This window comes from Myxine glutinosa, chromosome 5, assembly GCF_964187855.1.
Source record: "Myxine glutinosa chromosome 5, kmMyxGlut1.1, whole genome shotgun sequence".
NCBI lineage: Eukaryota > Metazoa > Chordata > Myxini > Myxiniformes > Myxinidae > Myxine > Myxine glutinosa.
In genome coordinates this window covers 7,024,193-7,048,964 of record NC_136265.1, presented here as the reverse complement: position 1 = coordinate 7,048,964, position 24,772 = coordinate 7,024,193, and the positions used below count along the sequence as shown (strand labels likewise).

The following is a 24,772-nucleotide window of genomic DNA, read 5'->3' as shown; positions in this document are numbered from 1 at the left end:
ATGGTGATGCCGACTTCAAACAGATCAGCGAACGATTAAGCTGTTTCACTGCCACTGACTTGAGGAACAATAAAGCAAAGTGGCACCGGGCATGTTATGGATCTACATGCAACACTGCTCACCTGGAGCGTGCTAGAGTTCGCCACCAGAAAGCCTGCGAACATGGCGACACCCAGCATCTTCATAAGAGGTGTGGACGTCCTTCTTCTGCACCTGCCGCTGCAAGTACCTCAGGTTCTACGCAAGACGAGACTCTTCGCTTCACACGTTCATCATCAACTCCATTCAACAGAGACCTTTGTTTCTTCTGTCAAGAGGTCACTAAGGAAAGTGTACATGTTGTATGCACGTTCAACGCAGGTAAACAGCTGAAGAAAGCTGTTGAAGAAGGCAGCAACCACAAGTGGAAAGTTCAGCTGAGTGCTGCCATCAGTGCACATGATGCTCATGCGATCGACGTCAAGTATCATCTCCCATGCTGGGTGCAGAATGTCCAACGTGCTCCCAAGAGTGGGACATCAAGTGATGACAAAGAACACATACTGCAAGAAACTAATGTTATCAAAATAGCCGCAGACATTGAGTTTGTCAGCCTTGTTCGCTCTCTACTCCAAGCTGGTGAAATTCTCAACATGTCTGACCTGAAGTCGGTTTACTCCAGGATTCTTGACAATAATGGTGTGCACAATGTCCCATCACCTACTACCCAAGGCATGAAGGAGAAAATCAACTCTCACATTGATGACGTTCACTTCATGAAACCAAAACGTCGAAACGAGTCAGACTGTGTATTCTCCACTGCCGTGCGTGATGCAGCTGTCGAAGATGCAATGACGAAGACAAATGAAAAAAACATCGAACAACTGTTTGAGAGTGCCTCTGTTCTCCGCAGTGCCATTGCTTGTCAGAACAAGCACCCATGGCAATTTGAAGGGGAAATGAACACTGATGATGCTGAAAAGCATGTACCCAAAGTACTCTATGCTTTCCTCCGCTGGCTACTGGAAGGACCAGCCACGAGCATTGAGCCAGAGACTATGCGCTCAGCCACTATTCATCGAGATGTTATAACCATCAGTCAGAACATCATGTACGGCTACAAGTCAAAACGCCAAGTCACGTACAAGCCCAAAGAGCCAGATGCACCATTCCGCCATCGCTTAGAATGGCCACAGCAGCTTGCCGTTGCCATTGTAGTCCATCAGTCCACCAGAAACAAGAAGCTTCTGGATTTCCTGCATGGGTTCGGTGTCCATAAGAATGAAATCCCCTTCTGTGCTGTAGGTGTGGACCATGCACTGGAGCACATCAACAGGATCATGAAGGTGACAGGGGGTATTGTGGGCATTACCCAGAATGCCAGTGCCCGCGAAAGGTTCTTTCTGACAGCACCAGAGCTGAGTAGGCTTGCTGAAGAAGCCCGTCAGATGGCTGGCTCACAATCAGCTACACGCAAGGAGCACCACGACCTATCAACCACAGTCTGGGCTCGGCAGGAAGACAGCATTCGTCGACTGAAGAATGTGATCAGAGAGTCCATGAATCCCATGACGCATGAGGGTGAAGACCTGACGACTATCATCACCAAGGTGGTGATGCCAGCTGAAGTACAGAAGGATGTCTGCAACCAAGATGAGATTGGTCAGAAAGCGTATAACACGTTTGTTGCAGAGCGCATCAACACAAATGAAATCAACCTTTGGGCCAGAATGGGAAAGGTCAAACTGAAGATGTGGAAGAGTGCCAGGAAAGCTGTGAAGCACAAACTGGCAGACAAGGTTGTAGAGCTGAAAGACGACAGGTCACTGTTTGCGCGCATGCTGATCGTGGCCCGCTCACGACCAGAGATCAACTTGAAGGATGCCATAGGTCAATATGAATTCACCGCGCTTCCACGAACCCTCTTTGCAATGGCTGGGACACTACTACCATGCACAGACAAAAGCAAGCTCATGGGCATCCTAGAAGATCTACCCAAGAAGTCAACTGGCACTGGTCAGCAGCCAGACGACGACAATCCTGAACATACTCCACCCCCTCCCAAGAAGGTGACTGTCATAGACGGCATGGCATTAGTGCAAGCAATGGGTAAGCCACAATGGGTCAAAACATGTGCCCAGTGGGCTGGCCATTTCAATGCAACACTGGACTGCAAGACCAACGGGTATGATGAAGTCCACCTCGTGTTTGACCGATATGATCTGCCAAATTCACTGAAAGAGGCCACACGGGAGAGGCGCCAAGGTGGCGAGCCGCCCACTGCTTACCACGTTCAAGACAGCACCCCGATTGGGAAACTGACAGCAAAACAGTTCCTGTCGCACACCAACACCAAAGATGAGCTAACTGTCTATCTGGCAAAGAAAGCTCTGTGTCACTTTGAGGGGACTACCAAGGTCTTCATCGTCACTTCAAGGCAGGATGTCTTCTCCAACTGCATGGATGTACAGCATCTCCGTAGCTCCCAGGAGGAGGCTGATACGAGGATCTTTCTTCACAGTCTAGATGCCGTCCGAAGAGGTGCAACACAGCTGTACATTCAGTCACCTGATACTGATGTATTCATCCTAGCACTCCACCGGTACCATGAACTATGCAAAGACACATACTTCATCACGGGTGTGGGGAACAAGAAGAGGCAAATCTCACTGGAACCAATAGTACATGAACTTGGTGTCAGGAAGGCTGCAGCCCTACCAGGATTCCATGCATTCACGGGAGCAGACCAGACTGGTCGGTTTGCCGGCAAGGGAAAGCTCACATGTTGGCAAGCCCTCAATAGGTGCTCTGTTGAGGTGGTATCTGCGTTTCATGACCTTGGGGCCTCTGAGGAGCTGAGAGCTGACACAGAAAGTGACATTGAGGCATTTGTATGCCAGCTGTATGAGCCTCGTACTACAGTTGTGGATGTGGGCAAGCTGAGGTGGAGACTGTTTACCAAGAAACAGCTAGAGGCACAGAAGCTGCCACCAACACGGGGAGCTTTACATGAAGCCATTGCTCGTGCACATTTCCAGGCCATGGTGTGGCATCAGGCTGATGTACCGGACCCCCAGCTTCCACAACCAACAGAACATGGATGGAGAGCAGAAGGAGATCAGCTGGTGCCCATCACAACCAAGGACCCTCCAGCCCCAGCTGCCATCACACATCTAATCAAATGTAACTGCAAGAAGACCCAATGCATGTCTCACTGCTCATGCAGGTCTCAGCATCTCAACTGTTCTGAGATGTGTATGTGTGGGGCAGATGAAGAGGTGTGTGGTAACACGGGTCAGGAGCGCCCCATGGGAATCGATAACACTGATGATGAGGAGGATGGAGATCCTTCAATGTAACAATGAACACTGCCAACTAAAAATATTGCACAAAGACATTATAAGTGTACATTTGAACACTAAAGTCCAGCCTTTATGTGATTTAGAAGTGAAAATGATGGAAAAAAATATATATATGTGTTGGCATAAGTGCGTGAAAATCCAAGATGGCTGCCATAAGAACCCTTTTGATCATATGTAGGTGTATAAATGTGTGTTTATTGGATTAAGTATCCGCAAATATGTACATTTGGACACCAAAATTAACACTCTAGGTCATTTAGAAGCCAAGATAATGACAATTTCGGTTTTCAACAAACGCCATTTTGATAATCCAAAATGGCCGCTATAAAGAACTTGAAAAAAATGGAGACATATTTTTTCTACAACTTCTATCATCCCTAAAGACAACCCAACCAGTGTCCACAAATTAACATTTGAATTCAACGGGAAAACATTGGCCCCCCCACTATTATCAAAACGTGTACCATAGGTGGGCCATCGTTTTATTCTACTAAACAGCAACGAACTCTCTTAATTGGACTTCCTTCCCAATTTATACTGGGCCATTAACATTCATTTTCATTTTCATGACCATTTATGCGAAACCATGTCCAGCACATGACTTGCCTTTGAGCATGAGACGGACTGTAGCACTTTGTGCTGTGGCATATGAAGCTGGCAGCCGAGGAGGTGATGGGAGGGAGCGGCAGCGAAAGGCAATTCCTAGCTGGTAGCCAGTAACACTTTCCCAGCCAAGGCCCAGGCATGATGTGGGGTCAATGCGGATCAGGTACTCCTGGAAAATATTATAGTCTGATGATAGGATGCTATCACTAAGTGACTCTAAGTTGCTTATTTACTTACGTACAAATAGTATTTGATAATAATAATTAATAATTGCTGAGGGAAATATAACAATTACAGTCATGATGTTCATACCTTGAAAAGAAGTCGAAGGATGGAATCCAAAGCTTCCCATGAAGCTTCAGTGCGAAGAGAAACAGAACCCAATTGCTGATGGGAAAGAAAACAAGTGAGGCAGGTGAGAGGATATTGCGGAGGGGTGAAGGTATATATGACTCGTCTCCATGAGATATTTGTTGGAGAGCTAGATATGCAAGCCTTAGATGTGAAAGATTGATCATTTATGGGAAACATATTGCAAACTAGAATGGCACTCGGTGGAGAGCATGCCTACACCAGGTTGAACTCTTCACTTTTGTATCCCGCCGATAGGCCGGATCTGCATCCGGACCGAAACCAAAATCTAACCGGTGTGTTCTTGTCACCTACCCAACTCATCCACCTAGTTTTGTCATAACTCGTCAACAACTTCTTTAAATATCATGGTACATATAGATTTTGGCCCCATCTTTCAATGGTAAAGAATCACCTACAAAAATTATAATATCTGGATCCGAATCTGGATTTTCGGCAAAATCTGATAAATTCGTCCTTGTCACACATCCAACCTGTCCACCAAGTTTTGTCCGAATATGACAATAACTTTTTGAGACACCCTGCTCACAGTCAAACAAACAAGAAGACGTCATGTTCGATACTTGCAAAATCCCCCCGCCCCCCCCCCCCCCCCACAAAAATCCCACAAAAAAGTTTTCCATTGATACAGCAAATTGTCCATTTCATCAAGATTAAAATTGACGATCTTGATCAAAGCTCGGGTCAATAGGAAGAAAAGTGACGATTTTTCAGACGAAAAATGATGATTTTGGGATGTTGACCTTGAATTGACCTTTGACATTTTGACCTCAAAAATAGTTAGTTTCCCTATTTAGTGACTCGATGTGCAAATGCTGTTCCATTTTCAAGTCAATCGGATGAAAATTGAGGATTTTTGAAACTTGGCCTATGTTGACCTTTTGGCCTATGTTGACCTCGAAAATAGCTGGTGGTTGAATTCAGTGACCAGATATGCAAGTCCTCTTAGAACTCCAAGTCAATCGGATGAAAATTGATGATTTTAGAAATTCGGCCGATGTTGACCTCAAAAATACTTGGTGGTTAAATGAAGTGACCAGATGTGCAAGTCCTCTTCAAATTCCAAGTCAATCAGATGAAAATTTAGGATTTTAGAAATTTGGCAAAGTTGGTGACCTTTGGCCTATTTTGACCTTTTGACCCCAAAAAACAATAGGCTTCTTGCTTATGACCAACTATACCATTTGGTGAAGTTTCGTGACGATCGGTTTAGAATTGTGACCTGGAGGCCGGTGACAAACAGACAGACAGACAGACAACCACAAACGCAACCGACGAATATACTTGAAAAATCTTCGATTTTGCAAGTAATAAACAGACAGATAAACAAAGAAGGGTGAAAACATAACCTCCATCCGTCCACCTTTGGTGGCAAAGGTAACAAGCAGCCCGTGCACATGTCTTTGGTTAAGGAGTAACGTGTCTCTTTACGAACTAGAAAAGTGTTTATTGAGGAGGCTTGAGGGCCGATGAGGCCACACCACCAACAAAGCATGGATGATGGCCGAGCAATTTGGATGAAATCTCAAAAATGGATTTTGAGGAATGCACCAATTGAGGAATATCATAAAAACAAATCAAAGAACGTTCCAGTCTGCGACAGTCACGAGAAGTGTCTCGGTAAATATTTTTTGATGCCTGGCCTACATGACTACCACGTGAAAATGACCGGAGGCAAGAAGTGCACGCAACGACTTGAAACAAAAACATAGCAACCTTAGCGAGCCCAGTCACCAGACTTGAAGAAGTGACTTCTCAGTCTGTGAAGAGTCGGTGACCTATCATTAGCATTCAAATTGGGACAGATTCCAAATTCCTGCTCTAGCCTACAAGGGGCACTGCATCGGGGGCACTACCGTGCCCCTGCAAGAACTGAAGCTAACCCGCAGCCATGTGCTGCAAAGAACGAGGATCACTGGTTCCTGCATGACTCGGGTGAGCATGAAGGCCGACGGCGCTACTTCAGCACAGAGCGAGTGTGCAGGTGAGTGGAGACACGGCTACAGTGTGGATGTGGATGTCTGGTGTTAGAAACTCAGAGAGGTTAACTGTAGGGATTGAGAGGAGATCCAAAGTGATGGGACCCAGTGCGTTAAGGTATACTAACCATCACTTTATCTTCATAGCCAGCAATAATGACCCTGAGACAAATGATGTTGGTCACTTGCACATCTGTGCGTCTTCTCCCCACCTGACCTGCTGAACCAAGTGAAGGAGATCATTGATGAGGTCAAATATCATGATAGACCATTCAAAATGGGAATGTGTAATTTGTTTGTCACCCGGCACATCTAAATGTGGTTGTTTTTTATTAAGTTGTTGAAATACCCTTTGCTCTGTAAATACATTGATATATGTATACAGGAGATGGTAAAGATACCTTTGGAGTCTGCACCTTCCGTCACTGCAGCCCCATCCACACCATCCATGCTGTCCGACACACGTCCGGTACCACTGGCAGTTCCCTTCGTTCGGCTGGTCTGCACCACATCACCCTTCAACCGATCATTCTCGACTTTCAGTCTCTCTATCTCCATCTACTTGTCAAGGACGTGGGTTAAAAACAACGCCATCGTTCAAACATTGAACACCATACTACCCTCATTTATAGTCCGTGGGCTGAGTAGGGTTTACATGCACCCCCCCCACAACTTAACTTCCCGGGTATGTCCACGTACCCCCCACCCTAGGGGTTAGGAAAAACCATCTTAACAGAAAAAAAACTCATTCCCTCATAGCTTGACCTCTGGTGACCTCATTTGCATATAACACATATCATTGTAAAGAGTGTCCCAGGACAAACATTTTGAGAGGTCATATGCAACCATAGGATGACGAGGTAAAAAGTTATGGCCATTTGAATTTCGCCTACCCCTAATTTTCGGAAATCACTGACACAGGGGGGGTAACATCAAAATATGCATGGGAGGTATCTTGGGAATGAGTTTTTTTTTCTGTTAACATGGTTTTTCCTAACCCCTAGGGTGGGGGGTACATGGACATACCCGGGAAGTTAAGTTGTGGGGGGGGGGGGGGGGTGCATGTAAACCCTACTCAGCCCACGGACTATTAAAAAGAATATTATTTTTGGCCTACTTGCTATCGGTATGCTTTTGGGCACATGTTGTACCCGAATGTTGTCAACATCGTAGTTTGTTTACCAAGTGATAACAAACAAGAGTCTTGGTTAAACAGGTTCCAATATGAAGGTGGGAATGAATAGAGAGTAGAAATAAGAGGTACCAATGAAAAATAATGTTTGCATTTTAAGTTTCTTCTTTGGGAGGATATAAAGTGATACTTTCTCGAGCAAATGTCGTGCTTAAAGCAAACGTTGGAAAAATGAAAACACTTCTCCTCAAACTATTGTAAGTAACCTGAAGTTTAATTGTGAATGAATGACATCCTTTTGCTAATACAAACCCATCATTTAGCTTTGGAAAAGGTTTTGGCGAAATGCAAGAATTGGTGTCAGGAGTGGGATACTGAACCTGGGTGAGAATAGCTCGATACGGCAAATACAGAATGTAAATAGGAATAATAAAAGGAACGAGCTGATTAAATGTCACATTTCATGCCACAGGAGAAGCCATTTCCAGAGAAGGAACTGCCTGAGGAAGCTTCTCAGAGGAACCAGTAGCTAGACCCAACTAGTAGACCATTCTGATATGGGCTGGCAGGCCCGCAAATGGAGCAGGTATTCAAACAAACATGCAAGACCAGTAGAATCGAAATTATACGGCGTAGACCTAGTAGTCAGGTTCACTCTGTTTTTTCGTTCAAATTTTTTGGAGATTAGCAAAACTATACATTTTTGGAATATTCAGAGCATGAGGAATCCAACAATTAATGTTGGCATTTGCGTAGACACCTTTGCGAAAATGACACTCAGAACAGTGATGAAGATCTGTAAAAGCATATTCCTGAACGGTATAGACCCAGTAGATCCTGTGTATAGGACTTGTAGTTCAATCTGATACTAACAAGGCTGCTTTCTTGCTTTATAAGCCCATACCTATAACTTCAAAGGACTTGCAATATCATGTATTATGTAATACAGTTATATCACAAATATAAAGACAATGGTTTTCAATTACCTCTGTTTGTTGCTTTTCTATAATCCTGAGCACTATTTTGAGGCCTTTATTGGATTCCTTAACCCAGAAAACATAGGATTAGCATATTTAATTAAGTCTCTAGGTTGACTCGAAGCCGAGATAGCGCAAAATATGTATTTGATGGCAGCCATTTTGAAAATCCAAAATGGCGGCCATGCACGTGTCTGTGCAAATGCCAACATTGATTTTCCGATTCTCCATTCTCTGATGATTCCAAAATTGTACAGGTTTGCTAATCTCCAAAAATTTTGAACGAAATTATATTTGTTAACACTAGGACGTGCCCGTACGTGGGTGCCCGTACGTGCGTGCAAAAAAACATGCGTGCAAACAACAACAAAAAAACTTTGAAACCACGTGGCAGTAACGACCACAGAACCCCCCCCCCCCCCCTCTATTTACATGAAATGGTTTGGTCCATTCGCAACGACCACAGAACCCCCCCCCCCCTCTCTATTTACATGAAATGGTTTGGTCCATTCGCAAAGCCAAAGCGAACGGCGAACGGCTAAATCGCCATAGCTCGGTAACTACTTGTCCGATTAATATGAAACCTTGAAAAGGCACATCCTCGGGTCCCCAGCAATATACCTGGCAAGTTTCAAGTATATCGGACCCGTGGTTGTCGAGAAACAGCGGTCACAGACACACAGACACACAGACACACAGAGATTACTGGAATTATAGATAGATAGTGAACCTGACTATAGCAGCAAATTGCAAATGTGGAGGATTTTATCGAGCATTGAAGGAAGAAATTAGCAAACGGCAGCCACGAGTGGGAAAAACAGAAATGGGAAACACCGCCGAACAGCATGCACCAGGTTTTGGCAGATCTGATAAAATAGGTACAAATCGGGGACCAATCTCGAGAACATCCTGATATTAAAATTAAATAGTCACATTATGCCAGGAAGCCAAGTGGTGCATACTGCTAGAAAATCTAAACCGTCGGATTACACCATATTTGACAGATCTTTGTTTAACAAACTACAGCTCGTACAATATTTAAAAATAAAATAAAAAGGAAATTTTCCAGCTAGGTTTGTCGTAAAATCTTAAACGATAAGGTTAATACAGTATACGCCTAAAGGATGTTTGTTTGGGTCGACAGGATAGCTCAACAGCAGCGATCTCGCTTTGAGCCGTCTTGTGTGGGTTTGATTCCCAAACCAACTATAAACTATCAGCCCGGTATTTCACGTTTGGGGAAGAAATTGCATCAATAGGCGTACCATCCTTCGATAGGAACATTCAGCCGGGGACCCGTTTGTCAGCTTCGGCTGCTGCTGGTGGACCTCAGATATTCCACAGTGTCTTTCACAGAGAGGAGACAGGTGTCTCTGCGACCCAAAGTCAAAATCCTGGCCTAACATGTCACCCACGACTTTGGCATTACCGGCAACGGCGTCACTTGTTATACCCAGGTATTACTGTTGCCCATTCGGTGCAACAACACTTGTGCAGCATTGGACTCGAAGACCAATTTGGAGCACTTGGTTCGCAAGGAAGAAGGGTCAAACATATAAGGTGATATACTTTCCAATGGTCTACAACTAGAGCTAAGCTGCAGGTAACAATGAGATCGCATTGGTTTATCAAATGTTCCTACCTGCATGGAGGACATGAGCTGATGGAGTTGATCAAGCTGGTGAGCAGAACCAAGTGCTTCGAGTCGAACGTCCGTCAGTTTCAACTCCTTACTCCTTAACTCCCCTCTGAGGCGGACAATAGTTGGTCCTTCCACGCATTCTCCGTCTCCCTTGTCGTCACTCTCTCCCAAACAGGCATCGCTCTTCTCTCCTTCTTCCCTCCATTCTCCTGTCTCCTTGCCTTCATCAACCTCACCAGACTCTATGGCATCTGCACACTCCACAGACCTGTAGACCAGGAAAGGCAAATGAAATGCATGTTCACGTTCAAAAGTTTAGGCATTCATTTTCCAGAGAGTATTGTGCAAATAATGTTACGTTTATGGGGGTAGGTTAGAGAATACCGTAGGAAAGGTAAGATTGAATAGGAATAGTATGGACTGTGTGACGTGTAGGAGCATTTCGATGTAATAAGTAGGGAAAATGTAGCTTAAGGTCGTGTTTCCCTGTGCATCATACGAGGGGTGATGCCGTGTTAATTAGTAGTAGGGATTAAGGATAATTTCCCCTGTTCGATATACCCTCTGTGGCCATTCCTAACATATATAACATCGCCCGGCCAAGTTATTCATGCTCCAATGGACACGATAAGGCAAAACCCGCCTCTGAGAGGCGGAGCTCCAATGGTTCAATGGGTGGGGGACAGGGCCGGCAGGCCATGCCACACTGGAGTGACGCAGCCCGATGACGTGGGCGGGGCGAGCGTGAAGCGACGCTTGAAAAAGAAGGTTCGAGAGTCTCAGAGGATTTTGGTGGTGTAACCATGTGGAGGCTTGTGCTGCTGTCCCGGGGGTGCTGCAGGACGTATTTTCCTTTCACCAAGAGGAGGATTATTATTCCGGATATTCCACAAAAAGTGGTTGTGCAACCTGGAAATGGGAGAGATAGAGGGCTGTCTAGACCACTCGCCTCAATCCCGTACAACTGCGGCGTCGATGCGCGGTTTCGGTTCGCCGTTATTGTTCCGGGCTCCCTGCCTGTGTGGCTTCGGGCTTCTACGGCTGCTGACTTACCACAGGATCCATTTGGGCCAGCTGAGTCCCAGAGCGTGTCTTTTATTTTCTTACCTCACCCTGTGTGTGTTTTTGTGTCTGTATGAGAGGATCCTCGCCATTGCATTTTTACCTCAGCACTTCTTTTATTTATTCTCATTCTGCACCTTGTTTTGTTGAAAATAATTATTGTTACATTTTTGTTGTGTTGTTATTGGTGGGTTCGGAATAAACCCGTGTGTTCGTGAAAATAAGTGCTTCGTGGTTCTTCGGTCCCGCGCACGCCATAACGGCCAGATTGGAAATCGCCTCAGGAGTTAAAGCTTGGTTCGGCTCATCCGTCCACGGCTCGGTGGTAACCAGAATTGGACAGGACAATGAGTTGTGATTTCACGTTAATTGAGTTAAGTTCACTCCATAAAAGAATTAACTATTGCACCATTATACAGACATGCCTCCACATACACGGCATACGAGGATAAGCTGAGAGCCTCGTCAGCAAAACGATAAGGCTCTCGTTGGATCGAGGACGTACAATGGATCTTAATTGATGGTGGGCATGTTATTTGTGTCTTGTAAGCTCAATTCATAGTTCCATCACTCGTATGTAACGTGCAAATCTCTACCAAACGTGCATATCTTGGTCCTTTCTCTTTTATAATAACCTATCTCTTGCAGTCAACTTCCCACCCTTCCCACTCTATCTTCCATTCTCCTCTGTGGACCAACAATGACTCACTCTGTCAGAGTGCTTGTAATAGCGTCCAATCCAGAGCTTTCCTCGTTTTCTGCCTTCTTCTTCTTCCCAAAAGCTTGCTTGAAGGAGCTTCGTAGCTGGAGGAGACAACACAAAGTAAGGACTCTGTGACCTCAGGGAATCATGGGATGCAGTTTGTGATGCATTTTAAAGCATCAGGTTATCTTTATCTACAACTAGCAGAAGTACCCGGCATTGCCGGGCGGGGGAGGGGAGGGGAACGGGGGGGAGTGGAGAAGAGGGGGGGGAGGGGCGGGGGGAGGGGGTGGGGAAAAGGGAGGGGGGAGGGGGAGGGGGGGAGGGAGAATCCGTGTATAATATTCCTCGCTGAAAAAAAATCTATGTGAAACATGCTACTATCTATGCTAAATCATGCAAAATCATGCTAAATCATGCTAAATGCTAATCATGCTAACATCTATGCTACTTGCTGTGAGTTTATGGCGGCAAGGAACATCACGTGATCGCGTCACGAACATCATTCGTGATCACGTCATCACGTGATCGTGATCGTGATCGTCATCAATGAGCGCGAATGAGCAAATCAGCGCGCTGGAAATTTTCCTTCCTTACTCATGGCGTAAATAGATATACTGCCGTAAATATGGTACATTATTAAAAAATAAATGTACTACAATATTTTTGAAAAATTTCATTGGTTGCTAGGAGACGGCAGCATGTAAAAACCGTTTGAATATTTGAAATACAGTTTGATCCAGAGGTAAGTGGTATGGTCTTGCTGGTTGGTGGACACGATATGTGTCAGGGAAATTATTTTGGTGTCCTGTATCTGGTCGTGCTAGTTGGTGAACACGGTACATTTAAGGGAAATGATTTCCTGTCATTCTTCTGAGTGGTTGCTTCTCCTTCCCCGCATTTTTGTTCATTTTATTGTTTTTTTCCACTCTCTTGAGTTGTGGGCCTTCCTTGAGTGGTATTACATTTATCATCATCATCATTGGAATGTCTGTTGTAAAGATACAGACATCAAATCCGTATCTTGACGCAGAGGGCATCAAGCACCATCTTTTTATACCAGGCAACGGCAACGGCAACGGCAACGCACTAACGCAGACCTCGCTCGGCCCCGCCCACAGCGACCTCTCTCGGCCCCGCCCATAGCTGCCTCGCTCGGTCCCGCCCACAGCGACCTCGCTCGGTCCCACCCACAGCGACCTCGCCCGGCCCCGCCCACAGCGACCTCGCTTGGTCCCGCCCACAGCGACCTTGCTCGGTCCCTCCCACAGCGGCATCACTCCGCCCGACACGGCACTATCTATATATTATTCGTACAATGCCGGGTACTTCTGCTCGCTGAAAAAAAATCTATGTGAAACATGCTACTATCTACGCTAAATCATGCTAAATCATGCTAAATGCTAATCATGCAGAAGTACCCAGCAAAAACGCAATCGCTTTTCGCTCTGAAATACGTGCGAACGCGTAACTGAGTTAATGGCGGCAACGAACATCACGTGATCGCTCTGAGCGAATCAGCACGCTGCTCTGTTACCGGTCAGATTCCGGTCATAATATTTCGCGCTGAGATAAAAAATATGGTAAAAAAATATTATGAAATCAATTTTTAGGTTGGCCATGTTCGTCCCAGGCTCAATGGCCATGTCTGTGCCAAATATCAAGTACGTGAGCCTCTCCGTTTAGGAGTCTACCGGTAACATTACACACACACACACACACACACACACACACACACACACACACACAAACTGGGTTTTATATATATAGATTGTTCACAAGTTATTCTCATGAACCAATGTGTTGCATAACATCAATAAAACTCGGCGTGCCTCCCGTCGTTTCGCTGATGTGTCCAATCAGAAGGTAGCATGTTGTTATTCATAAACATATTGCATGCATATCTGTGAACGTCACTGAGGATATAAAATGAAGAAAAACATGCGAATATGATATTTAGTCGTTGTTGTCATTGTTGTTGTTATTGTGTCTGTGGTTGTTTGTGTTCTTCTTCCACGTACTCTTAAAAAAAAAAATTATTGCTTCGAGAAGTATTACAATATATAATTTTGTGTGCTCCTTCCGTGTCTTTGTAAAGGTCTTTGCTGATGCAGAATAATAAATATCACCGTTGGAACCTCTACATTAAATCTCGAGGTCCCGCTTCTTCTTCCTCAATAATGGAAACACGGGATATTAAAAGAGGCAAGGTTGTGATTAATCGGATAAATTTTTAATCCCAGTATATCAATTATTAAATTTCCAAACCTCAACGGCATTCGGTAGAGCATATTATACAGTTGTGGGCAAAAATATTGGCACCCTTGCACTTTTTTCAAATAATGCACCATTTCTTCCAGAAAGTTGTTGAAATTAAAAAATATTTTGGTATCCACATTTGTATTTCTGTGGTTTGAGGTGGAACAAAACAAAAAAGCTGAAAAGATTACTAAATCTTAGCTTATTCCACAGAAATCCGAAAATGGCCCGGACAATATTATTGGCACCTTTTAGAAGTTGTTAGAAATAAATAGATTTCAAGCAGGTGATTCTCCTTTACTTTGGAATTGAACTCACCTGTGGTGAGTCGCAGGTGCCTGCAACATAAAAATCACTCATTCAACCAGTTTGAATAGACAAAAAGGAGTCATTCTGCTCTTTTGTGTCACTGTGTACTGCAATGAGCATGGAGAAAAGAAAGAAAACCAGAGGAATTGTCTGAGGAGGTCAGACACAAGATTATAGCCAAGCATAAACAATCTCAAGGCAACAACTCCATCTCCAGAGACCTTGATGTTCCTGTGTCCACCATACGCAATGTTATCAGGCAGTTTAAGGCCCATGGCACTGTAGCCAACCTCCCTGGATGTGGCAGCAAGAGAAAACTTGATCGAAGGTTGCAGCGAAGGATTGTTGGAATGGTGGAGAAAGCACCTCGATCAACTCCCAAACAGATTCAAACTTACATTCAGACACAAGGTACGACAGTTTCAACTAGAACCATCCGTCGCCAACTCCATGGAAGGGGGTTCTATGGTAGGAGACCCAGGAGGACCCCACTGATGAGAGAGACATAAGAAAGCCCGACTGGGTTTTCCAAAACATACCTGAACAAGCCAAAATCCTTCTGGGAGAATGTCTTGTGGACAGATGAGACCAAATTAGAGCGTTTTGATAAAGCACATCATCTCTATGTTTACAGAAAACAAAATGAAGCCTTCAAAGAAAAGAACACCTTCCCTACAGTCAAACATGGAGGAGGTTCAGTGATGTTTTGGGGTTGTTGTGCTGCCTCTGGCACTGGGTACCTTGAATGTGTGCATGGCATCATGAAATCAGGAGATTACCAAGGCATTTTGGAGAGCAATGTTGAACCCAGTGTCAGAAAGCTGGGTCTCCGTCGAAGGTCATGGGTCTTGCAGCAGGACAATGACCCCAAACACACTTCAAAAAGCACCCAGGAATGGTTCAAGACAAAACGCTGGACTGTTCTGAAGTGGCCAGCAATGAGTCCAGATCTAAATCCCATTGAACACCTGTGGGGAGATCTGAAAACAGCAGTTGGGAGAAGGTACCCTTCAAATCTGGGAGAACTGGAGCAGTTTACAGAGGAAGAGTAGGACAAACTGCCAGTAGAGAGGTGTAGGAAGCTCATTCATGGCTATAGGAAGTGCTTGACTGCATTTATTTTGTCCAAATTCTGTGCTACCAAATATTAAGTTGAGGGTGTCGATAATTTTGTCAATGCCATTTCTTTTTATTTTCTGATTTAAAAGGAAATATTAAGTTCTGAATCAAAAACAAAGGTTCCATAATATTCACAGTGAAATAAAGAATTGTGGAGACCAAATACTTTCGTCAATTTCAACTTATTTTTAGAGAAAATTGTGAGTTATTTGAAAAATGTGCAAGGGTGCCAATATTTTTGGCCATGACTCTACCTCCGCCATGCTGAACAGTTTATGTTTTGTATCCAAATGATAGGCCGGATCTGGATTCGGAAATGAACCAACATCTAATCGGCTTGTTCTTGTCACCTAACCAACTTATCCCCCAAGTTTAGTCACAACCTGTCCATAACTTTTTTTAAACATGTTATATCATGTTGATATAACATAACTTTAATGTCCATAATCCATAACTAACATGTTTTATCATGTCATGTCATAATTTATCATGTCCATAACTTTAAATATCATGTTGCTTTTAGCCCGATCTCTCAATGGAGAAGAATCACTTAAAAATTAAATAATTCTCGTATCCGAATCCACATCCAGATCTTCACCAAAATTGAATCGATTTGTCCTTGTCACATACCCAACCTGTCCACCAAGTTTCGTCCAAATCCGTCCATAACTTTTTCAGATATGCTATGCATCAGTTTTGGCCCGATCTCCGAATGGTGAAGAATCACTTTTGAAAATTACATTAGCCGGATCCGAATCCAGATCTTCACCAAAATCTAATCATTTCGTCCTTGTCACATACATTACCTCTCTGCCAAATTTAGTCCGAATCCGTCCACAACTTTTTGAGATATCTTGTTCACAGACAACAGACAGACAGACAGACAGACAGGGGTGAAAACATAACCTCCATGCACCTCCTGTGTAGGAGGTAACAAGTAACTTTGTTAATACCTTTCCAAGCTACCATTTGTTTTATTCTATGACAGAAGTTGAAGGTGTTCATAATAAAATGTTATGGACGGTGAAATTTGGCTCCTTTTATATAAAAGAAGAATACATGTATACAGATGAATACAGATGTATAACAGATGAATACAGATGTATAACAGATGAATACAGATGTACAACAGATGAATACAGATGTATAACAGATGAATACAGATGTATAACAGATGAATACAGATGTATAACAGATGAATACAGATGTATAACAGATGAATACAGATGTATAACAGATGAATGCAGATGTATAACAGATGTATACAGATGTATAACAGATGAATATAGATGTATAACAGATGAATACAGATGTATAACAGATGAATACAAATGTATAACAGATGAATACAGATGTATAACAGATGAATACAGATGTATAACAGATGAATACAGATGTATAACAGATGAATACAGATGTATAACAGATGAATACAGATTATAACAGATGAATACAGATGTATAACAGATGAATACAGATGTATAACAGATGAATACAGATGTATAACAGATGAATACAGATGTAGAACAGATGAATACAGATGTATAACAGATGAATGCAGATGTATAACAGATGAATGCAGATGTATAACAGATGAATACAGATGTATAACAGATGAATACAGATGTATAACAGATGAATACAGATGTATAACAGATGAATACAGATTATAACAGATGAATACAGATGTATAACAGATGTATAGCAGATGAATACAGATGTATAACAGATGAATACAGATGTATAACAGATGAATACAGATGTATGACAGATGAATACAGATGTATAACAGATGAATACATGTATGCAGATGAATACAGATGTATACATGTATACAGATGAATACAGATGTATAACAGGTGAATACAGATGTATAACAGATGCATACATGTATGCAGATTAATACAGGTGTATACATGTATACAGATGAATACAGATGTATAACAGGTGAATACAGATGTATAACAGACGAATACATGTATGCAGATTAATACAGATGTATACAGATGTATAACAGATGAATACAGATGTATAACAGATGAATACAGATGTATAACAGATGAATACAGATGTATAACAGGTGAATACAGATGTATAACAGATGAATACAGATTATAACAGATGAATACAGATGTATAACAGATGAATACAGATGTATAACAGATGAATACAGATGTATAACAGATGAATACAGATGTATAACAGATGAATACAGATGTAGACATGTATACAGATGAATACAGATATATAAGAGATGAATACAGATGTATAACAGATGAATACAGATGTATAACAGATGAATACTGAGACCTGAAAAATGAAGAAGACAACCTGACACAATGAAAAATAAATTACTTACCCAGCCTTTCTTCTTTTTTCGTGGGACATCTCCATCAGTGACACTGATTTTTTGACTCATTCCCGGAAGGTCCATCCCGGGTTGTGCGCCAATCGTCCTTCCCGGTACTCCACCCACCATCTTTCCTGCCACTAACCCGCTTGCTTCTCCGCCTATCACTCCATTTCCTCCGATACTCGAACCACTAGTAATGCTGTCCGTTGAAGGCTGGCGGAGCAGGCCCATTGACTCTGCTGGAAGAGATGAATACAGTATTAAGCATCGCATTCCTTCATTTCTTCGTCATCCTATAATAATTTATTGTCCAAACCACTTTATTACCCTCGCCAGAGGAGAGGGTATTGCATTTGAGTCCGTTTGTTTGTTTGTCTGTTTGTTTGTCCGCACAGAATAAATATGATTTTCTCTGCAACCGTTGGTCTGATCGTCAGGAAATTTTCACCATAGGTGCAACTCCACCTGTAGAATGTATTAAATGATAATTATGATGTCATAGGTCACGTGGTTCGGCCGCCATCTTGGAAAAACCGAAAAACTTTGCACCTCTATATCTCCGAAAGCGCTGAATAGAAAAAATAGAGACATGGCTCATTGTAAAGAACTCTCCATGCAGAATAAAATATGTTAATGATGATGTCATAGGTGCCTCCATTATGACGTCATAATTCGACAAGTACAAAACTTCATCCGACGACGATGAAATTTCTTGAGCGTCCTGTAGGCATAAATTGGTGGAGAAAAAAAAAATATTGATGACGTCATCGGTCACGTGGTTCGGCCGCCATCTTGGAAAAACGGATAAACTTTGCACCTCTGTATCTCCGAAAGTGCTGCATAGAAAAAATTGAGACATGGCTCATTGTGAAGAACTCTCCATGGCGAATAAAATATGTTAATGATGATGCCATAGGTGCCTCCATTATGACATCATAATTCGACAAGTACAAAACTTCATCCGATCAAGATGAAATTTCTTGAGCATAATCTAGGAATAAATTAGTTTAGAAAAAAAACGATGACGTCATCGGTCACGTGGTTTGGCCGCCATATTCGTTTTAACACAAAAGCCTTAACCACTGAAAATACATCCTGGCGAGGGTTTGCAATCTCTGATTGCACTTTTTCTTATTTCTAACTGTTTAGTGTCTCATTCCCAGTGTTTTGTCCCTGTTAAACCCCGGCAATCCCAATTACAATTTTACTGCAATGCCGTGACATCCATCTTTGATGATGAACACCCTCAAAGTTCTTATCACCACCACTCATCGTGCCATATTCGAGGTGTAATTCTCGATTATTAATGCCTGGCTGTCTCCCTCCCACCGACCCTTTGTGTGTTTATCCATGCATCCGTGCTTGTGCTGTACCCCTCCTCCCCTTCAACCTCTCTCCTCCCGCCCCCATGCCCCACCTCCCTTTCAGCCCCTCACCCCTTCAGTCCTCGCCCCCCACCCCTCACCATGCGGTTCAGCAGACATCAGAACACCACTGAGAGCAGCTTGTGCCAGAGAGTTCTGTTGCTTTACCAACTCGATCGTCTGCCTCAGCTCCGAAAGTTGAACATCCTGAAATGTACAGAGACGTCGGTTAAACAGAGGAGACATGCAAACAATTTGAACTTGTTTTGTCAGCTCGGGCAATTTGAATAATGATATCAAAGGGAGGTGTAAAGCACCTTCCTTTATATATGGGACGGTTTCTCTGTATGCAGCTTTTACATAGGGACTGAAAATACGTTTCTCAGCTTCTACTGGACGAAATCGGCTGCAAATTTCATTAGTAAATTCTTTGTATGTTCAAGTAATATGTTTCAAATTTCAGCAACGTCTGTTTATGCATTCTTGAGTTTTATTTAGAAATCACGTTGGTGTCTGTCTGTCTGTCTGCCCAAATCTCAAGGACTATACATTGAAACTAGCTGAAACTTGGAATATACATCGGCCAATAGATCTAATTATTGCCTTTCAAAACAAATTCCACCTAAGTGCCAAAGTTTTTGCTTTAAAATTAAATATATATAAATATATCTATACATAAATAAATATATAAAAATATATACACACTTTATAACTCTTCATATACACACTTTATACACACTTTATTACACAAATCTAACATGCTGGCCCAATAGCCTAATGGATAAAGCATCAGATTCCCAATCTGGGGATTGTGGGTTCGTAATCCTGTCTGGGTTGAAAAAAATTTCCCCTTACTTTTTCCATGTCTTTTATATCGTCTTAAATAATGAACAAATGAACATCTTGTACAATGAGCAAATGCATTTTGTTCGTATTTAAAACGTAATTATTCTTAAACGTGATTTTCAGCATCATTATGAGTATTGTACCACATCAAATTGCTTATTGTATGGAAATCAAGGAAGGAGCAAAGCGCCCCTTCCATTTTTTGGGGTGATTTCTCTTTAACATGAGGTATGAAGCTTTAACTATGATTAAAGTATGAAACTTTAACATGAGGTATGAAACTTTAACTATGATTAAAGTATGAAACTTTAACATGAGGCATGAAACTTTAACTATGATTAAAGTATGAAACTTTAACATGAGGTATGAAACTTTAACATGAGGTATGAAACTTTAACATGAGGTATGAAACTTTAACATGAGGTATGAAACTTTAACATGAGGTATGAAACTTTAACATGAGGTATGAAACTTTAACATGAGGTATGAAACTTTAACATGAGGTATGAAACTTTAACATGAGGTGTAGTGAAATTATACCAAGGTGAACCCAGGGGTGCTCGCTACGGAAGGGGGCGTCTATAAGACCCGGGACAACCGGGGCGCGCAGACACTTCAGCGGAACTCACTGTGACATTATCCAGTAGTTTGAATGGTATGTACGCCCCAAATGCTGCGCTGACAATGCGCTGCGCTAACCATTGTTATATTGAATCAACCATTGCTGCTCATGAAATGCTCTGATTTAATGCCTGTTGCATGCATGTATTCTTACAGGATGTACTACAGATCTAAATGATATTAAACCTACCCAGAGGTCAAGTCGTGTCTGAGCTTGATTTTCACGACATTTAATATCATTTAGATCGCCGGAATGGCTGACCACAAGATGATCGTGGTACCGATTCTCGGAGCCGACCCTCAAGCTGAGGGATCTGCATCGGAGTTTGCTCATTGGCTCAACACGCTGCAGAATTACTTTGCGGCTCATGAGACAGAGCCCACCGCTGCGATAAAGCTGTCCGTGTTACAGTCCAAGGTCCATCACACTGTTTTCAAGAACATTTCTCGATTTGGGACGTACGCTACGGCCCTAGCCGAGCTGAAGCGCCTCTACGTAAAGACACGGAGCGCTGTGCACGGCCGGCATCAACTCTCTCAGCGGCGACAGCAACCGTCTGAATCGATCGATCGCTTCGCGCAGGAGTTGCGCTACCTATTGGCAGACTGCGTGCAGGACGTCCGGACCCACGAGCAAGTGCAGGACGATTTGCTCCGAGATTCATTCATCTCCGGAATTAGTTCTGGAGTCTTGCGGCTCCGTCTCTTGGAGGTCGCGGAGCTGACATTTACAGAAGCACTACGGCTGGCACGCGTATACACAGATGCCCGAGAACAATTGACCGCATATGATCACCCACGAGTCATGGCGGGGACCTCGCAACTCGCGTGACCTGAGAGGGCTACCGCCGAGGATACGGAGGAGGACCCGACCACCACGACGGCCGAGTCTCTGGGAGCTCCGGAAGCGGACTCCGCTTCCGGCCTCACTGCTGCCGCCGCTGCCCGGCCACGGCCTGCCCGGTATGCAAAATGTTATTTTTGTGGAAATCGGCAGCATCCTCGCTCTGAATGCCCGGCCCGAGAGGCGACATGTCACCTGTGCTCCACCAAGGGCCATTTTGCAAAGGTCTGCAGAAAGGCCGCTCGGGGCACGCATTCCCGAGCGACCTTGAATGGGCTCATCGCGGAGCCAACGGATCGAGCGCCGGACGGGGCGCCTCGCTTGGCTTTGAAGAGCCGCTCTCCTCCTCGCGGGCCTCTGGCTACCCACCCGACCTTGGTGAGATACATCGGGCCGCCGAAACAAATGGCGCGAACGCGACCGGTCACAGCGCGTCCGACCTTGACTGGCGTTCAAACGCCTACTGCAAACAAGCGACATGCTCCTGCTTTGGAAATTCCTCTCGAAGTGTGGCAAACGCAGCACGTGACACGAGCCCCATCTGACGGCAGCTTTTGCGAATTACATGCACCCACTTTGGCATGTGAATCTGCAGACGGCAGAAATCTTTCTCACGTGACTCGAGCCCCATCTGACGGCAGCTTTTATGAATTACATGCACCCACTTTGGCATATGACTCTGCAGACGGCAGAGACCTTTCTCACGTGGCTCGAGCGCCATCTGGCGGCTGCTCTTACGACCAACCCACACCCACTCTGGCAAATGAAACTGCTGATGAGCCAACTGACTTCAATGCTCCTGCTGAGGCCCAACCTGCCGACGCTGCCCGAAGGATTGCAGCCGGCGTGGGATCCACCCGCGAGGCGCGATCTTCTTGCCCGGCCGGAACTATACCTGCCGGGTCTGCCGGCCTAGCGCAGGCCTTCATTCCGCTCACGGTCGCGGGCGTTTTTGCGCAAGCTTTGATTGACACGGGGTCCACGGATAGTTTTATTGATCAGCGACTCGTGCATCAACATGGGTGGCCGGTTCTCGGGACAACCCGCCGGATCTTCATGGCCTCTCAGGGACTTCGGTTGAGCACAAAAGGGGCGTGTCGATTGAAACTTGTGATAAACGGACGCACGTTCCCGGACGTGTATCTCATGGTATTACCGGCCTTATGCGCTGACGTTCTGTTAGGACTTGATTTCCTTAAGCGGCATGGACGTTTGGAAATAGACTTCGGAGGGCCGGACACGCTCGCTGTGTGCGCCCTCGCTCAAATGGACATGGAGCCACTCTCACTGTTCCCCAACCTGACCACTGATTGTACCCCTGTAGCCGTCAAATCGCGGCGCTACTCTCGCGCGGACGCGCAATTCATTGCGGAAGAAACGGCCCTGCTCTTGAAGGACGGTATCATAGAACACAGTAGGTCACCGTGGCGGGCCCAAGTCTTAGTGGTGCGGAGTGAGGCCCACCGCAGGCGTATGGTAATCGACTATTCGCAGACGATTAATCGTTTTACACAACTGGATGCCTACCCCTTACCGGGGATGGACGCCCTGGTACGCCAGGTGGCCCTGTATTCCGTTTATAGCACTCTCGATCTGCGTAGTGCGTATCATCAAGTCCCCATCTCTAGGGCTGATCGCGTCTTTACAGCCTTTGAATCGGGTCAGCGGTTGTACCAGTTCACGAGACTTCCCTTTGGGGTAATGAACGGCGTCGCTTGTTTTCAGAGAGCTATGGATGACCTCGTTGCGAAGGAGAATTTGACCGATGTCTTTGTCTATCTGGACAATCTTACGGTTTGTGGGTATGACCAGGAGCATCACGACGCTAATCTGAAACGCTTCCTCGAGGTCGCGCGGAAATATCGCTTAACCATGAATGCGGCGAAGTGTCAATACTCTCTACGCACGGTAGACCTTTTGGGGTACACCGTGACCCATGGCTCCGTCTCTCCGGATAAGGAGCGTCTGCGCCCTTTGCTCGATATGGCTCCGCCTAGCGATCGGGCTTCGCTGAAACGCGCTCTGGGGCTGTTCGCCCACTACTCAAAGTGGGTGCAAAATTTCTCCGCAAAGCTCCGCCCCCTCGTGGCCTGCGACACTTTCCCCATGGGCCCGGCCGCCCTGGCGGCCTTCGAGGGCCTTAAAGTCGACATTGCTGGCGCCGCTGTCGCGACAATTGAAGAGAGTGCCTCTTTCGTTTTGGAGAGTGATGCCTCGGATCATGCGATAGCGGCGACTCTCTCCCAAGGAGGCCGCCCTGTGGCTTTCTTCTCACGGACTCTCACCTCCGCCGAGCGGAGGCATTCGTCTGTCGAAAAGGAAGCGTACGCGATCGTCGAATCGATTCGGCGATGGCGTCCGTAACTGCTTGGGCGGAGTTTCCAAATCATCACGGACCAACAGAGTGTTGCGTTTATGTACGACACCTTACATGCTCAGCGCATTAAGAATGAGAAAATCACCCGTTGGCGTATCGAACTCGCCGACTTCTGCTACACCATCAAATACCACCCGGGGAAGGATAACCTGGTCGCTGACGCCTTATCGAGGCCGGCCACTTGCGCGGGGGTTGTAACTTTGGAGGGGCTACGCACTTTGCACAGCACTATGTGTCATCCCGGGGTAACGCGCTTCGCGCATTTTGTGCGCGCGGGCAATCTGCCGTACTCGATGGAGGACATCCGCCGCATCTGCCGTGATTGCGCGATCTGTGCGGAACTCAAACCGCGTTTTTATAGCCCCCCTCTGGGGACACTCGTTAGGGATACTAGACCGTGGGAGCGCTTGGCGATGGACTTCAAAGGGCCGCTGCCGATGTCGAGCAACTCTCGCTATCTGCTCACTGTCGTCGATGAGTATTCCCGATTCCCCTTTGCTTACACGTGCGGGGATATGTCGGCTGCCACGGTTATTCGGTGCCTGCAGAATTTGTTTTCTATGTTCGGGTATCCGGCCTACGTGCATACCGATCGGGGTGCGGTGTTCCTGTCCCAGGAGGTGAGGGGCTACTTGCTCCAGCATAATGTCGCTTCGAGCTACACCACCCCGTACCGGCCCCAAGCGAATGGACAGATCGAACGCTTTAATGGGATTATATGGCGGGCCGTCATGCTAAGCCTTCGGACCCTCGGCCGAGGCCTCGATAAATGGGCGTGGTCACTACCTGCCGCTCTAAACTCGATCCGGGCTCTCCTATGTACTGCCACCAACCAGACTCCTCACGAACGACTGTTCCACCACCCT

The 24,772-nt window shown here is 45.0% G+C and overlaps 1 protein-coding gene across 3 annotated transcripts in view; it reads right to left on the bottom strand.

Annotated features, from left to right (window-relative positions):
- The window catches only part of LOC137427997 (neuron navigator 3), a 122,902-nt gene that overhangs the window by 20,359 nt on the left and 77,771 nt on the right, over positions 1 to 24,772 (bottom strand). For 2 of the 3 annotated variants that reach the window (XM_068117886.2, XM_068117888.2), the window contains 8 exons: positions 19,320 to 19,425; positions 17,861 to 18,093; positions 11,821 to 11,915; positions 10,050 to 10,317; positions 6,700 to 6,856; positions 6,427 to 6,518; positions 4,260 to 4,334; positions 3,948 to 4,116 (listed from right to left, as the gene is read on the bottom strand). In XM_068117886.2, the coding sequence (XP_067973987.2) occupies positions 3,948 to 4,116; positions 4,260 to 4,334; positions 6,427 to 6,518; positions 6,700 to 6,856; positions 10,050 to 10,317; positions 11,821 to 11,915; positions 17,861 to 18,093; positions 19,320 to 19,425 (1,195 nt within the window). The remainder of the gene's footprint in view (positions 1 to 3,947; positions 4,117 to 4,259; positions 4,335 to 6,426; positions 6,519 to 6,699; positions 6,857 to 10,049; positions 10,318 to 11,820; positions 11,916 to 17,860; positions 18,094 to 19,319; positions 19,426 to 24,772) is intronic. The other variant, XM_068117887.2, reaches the window with a different exon arrangement.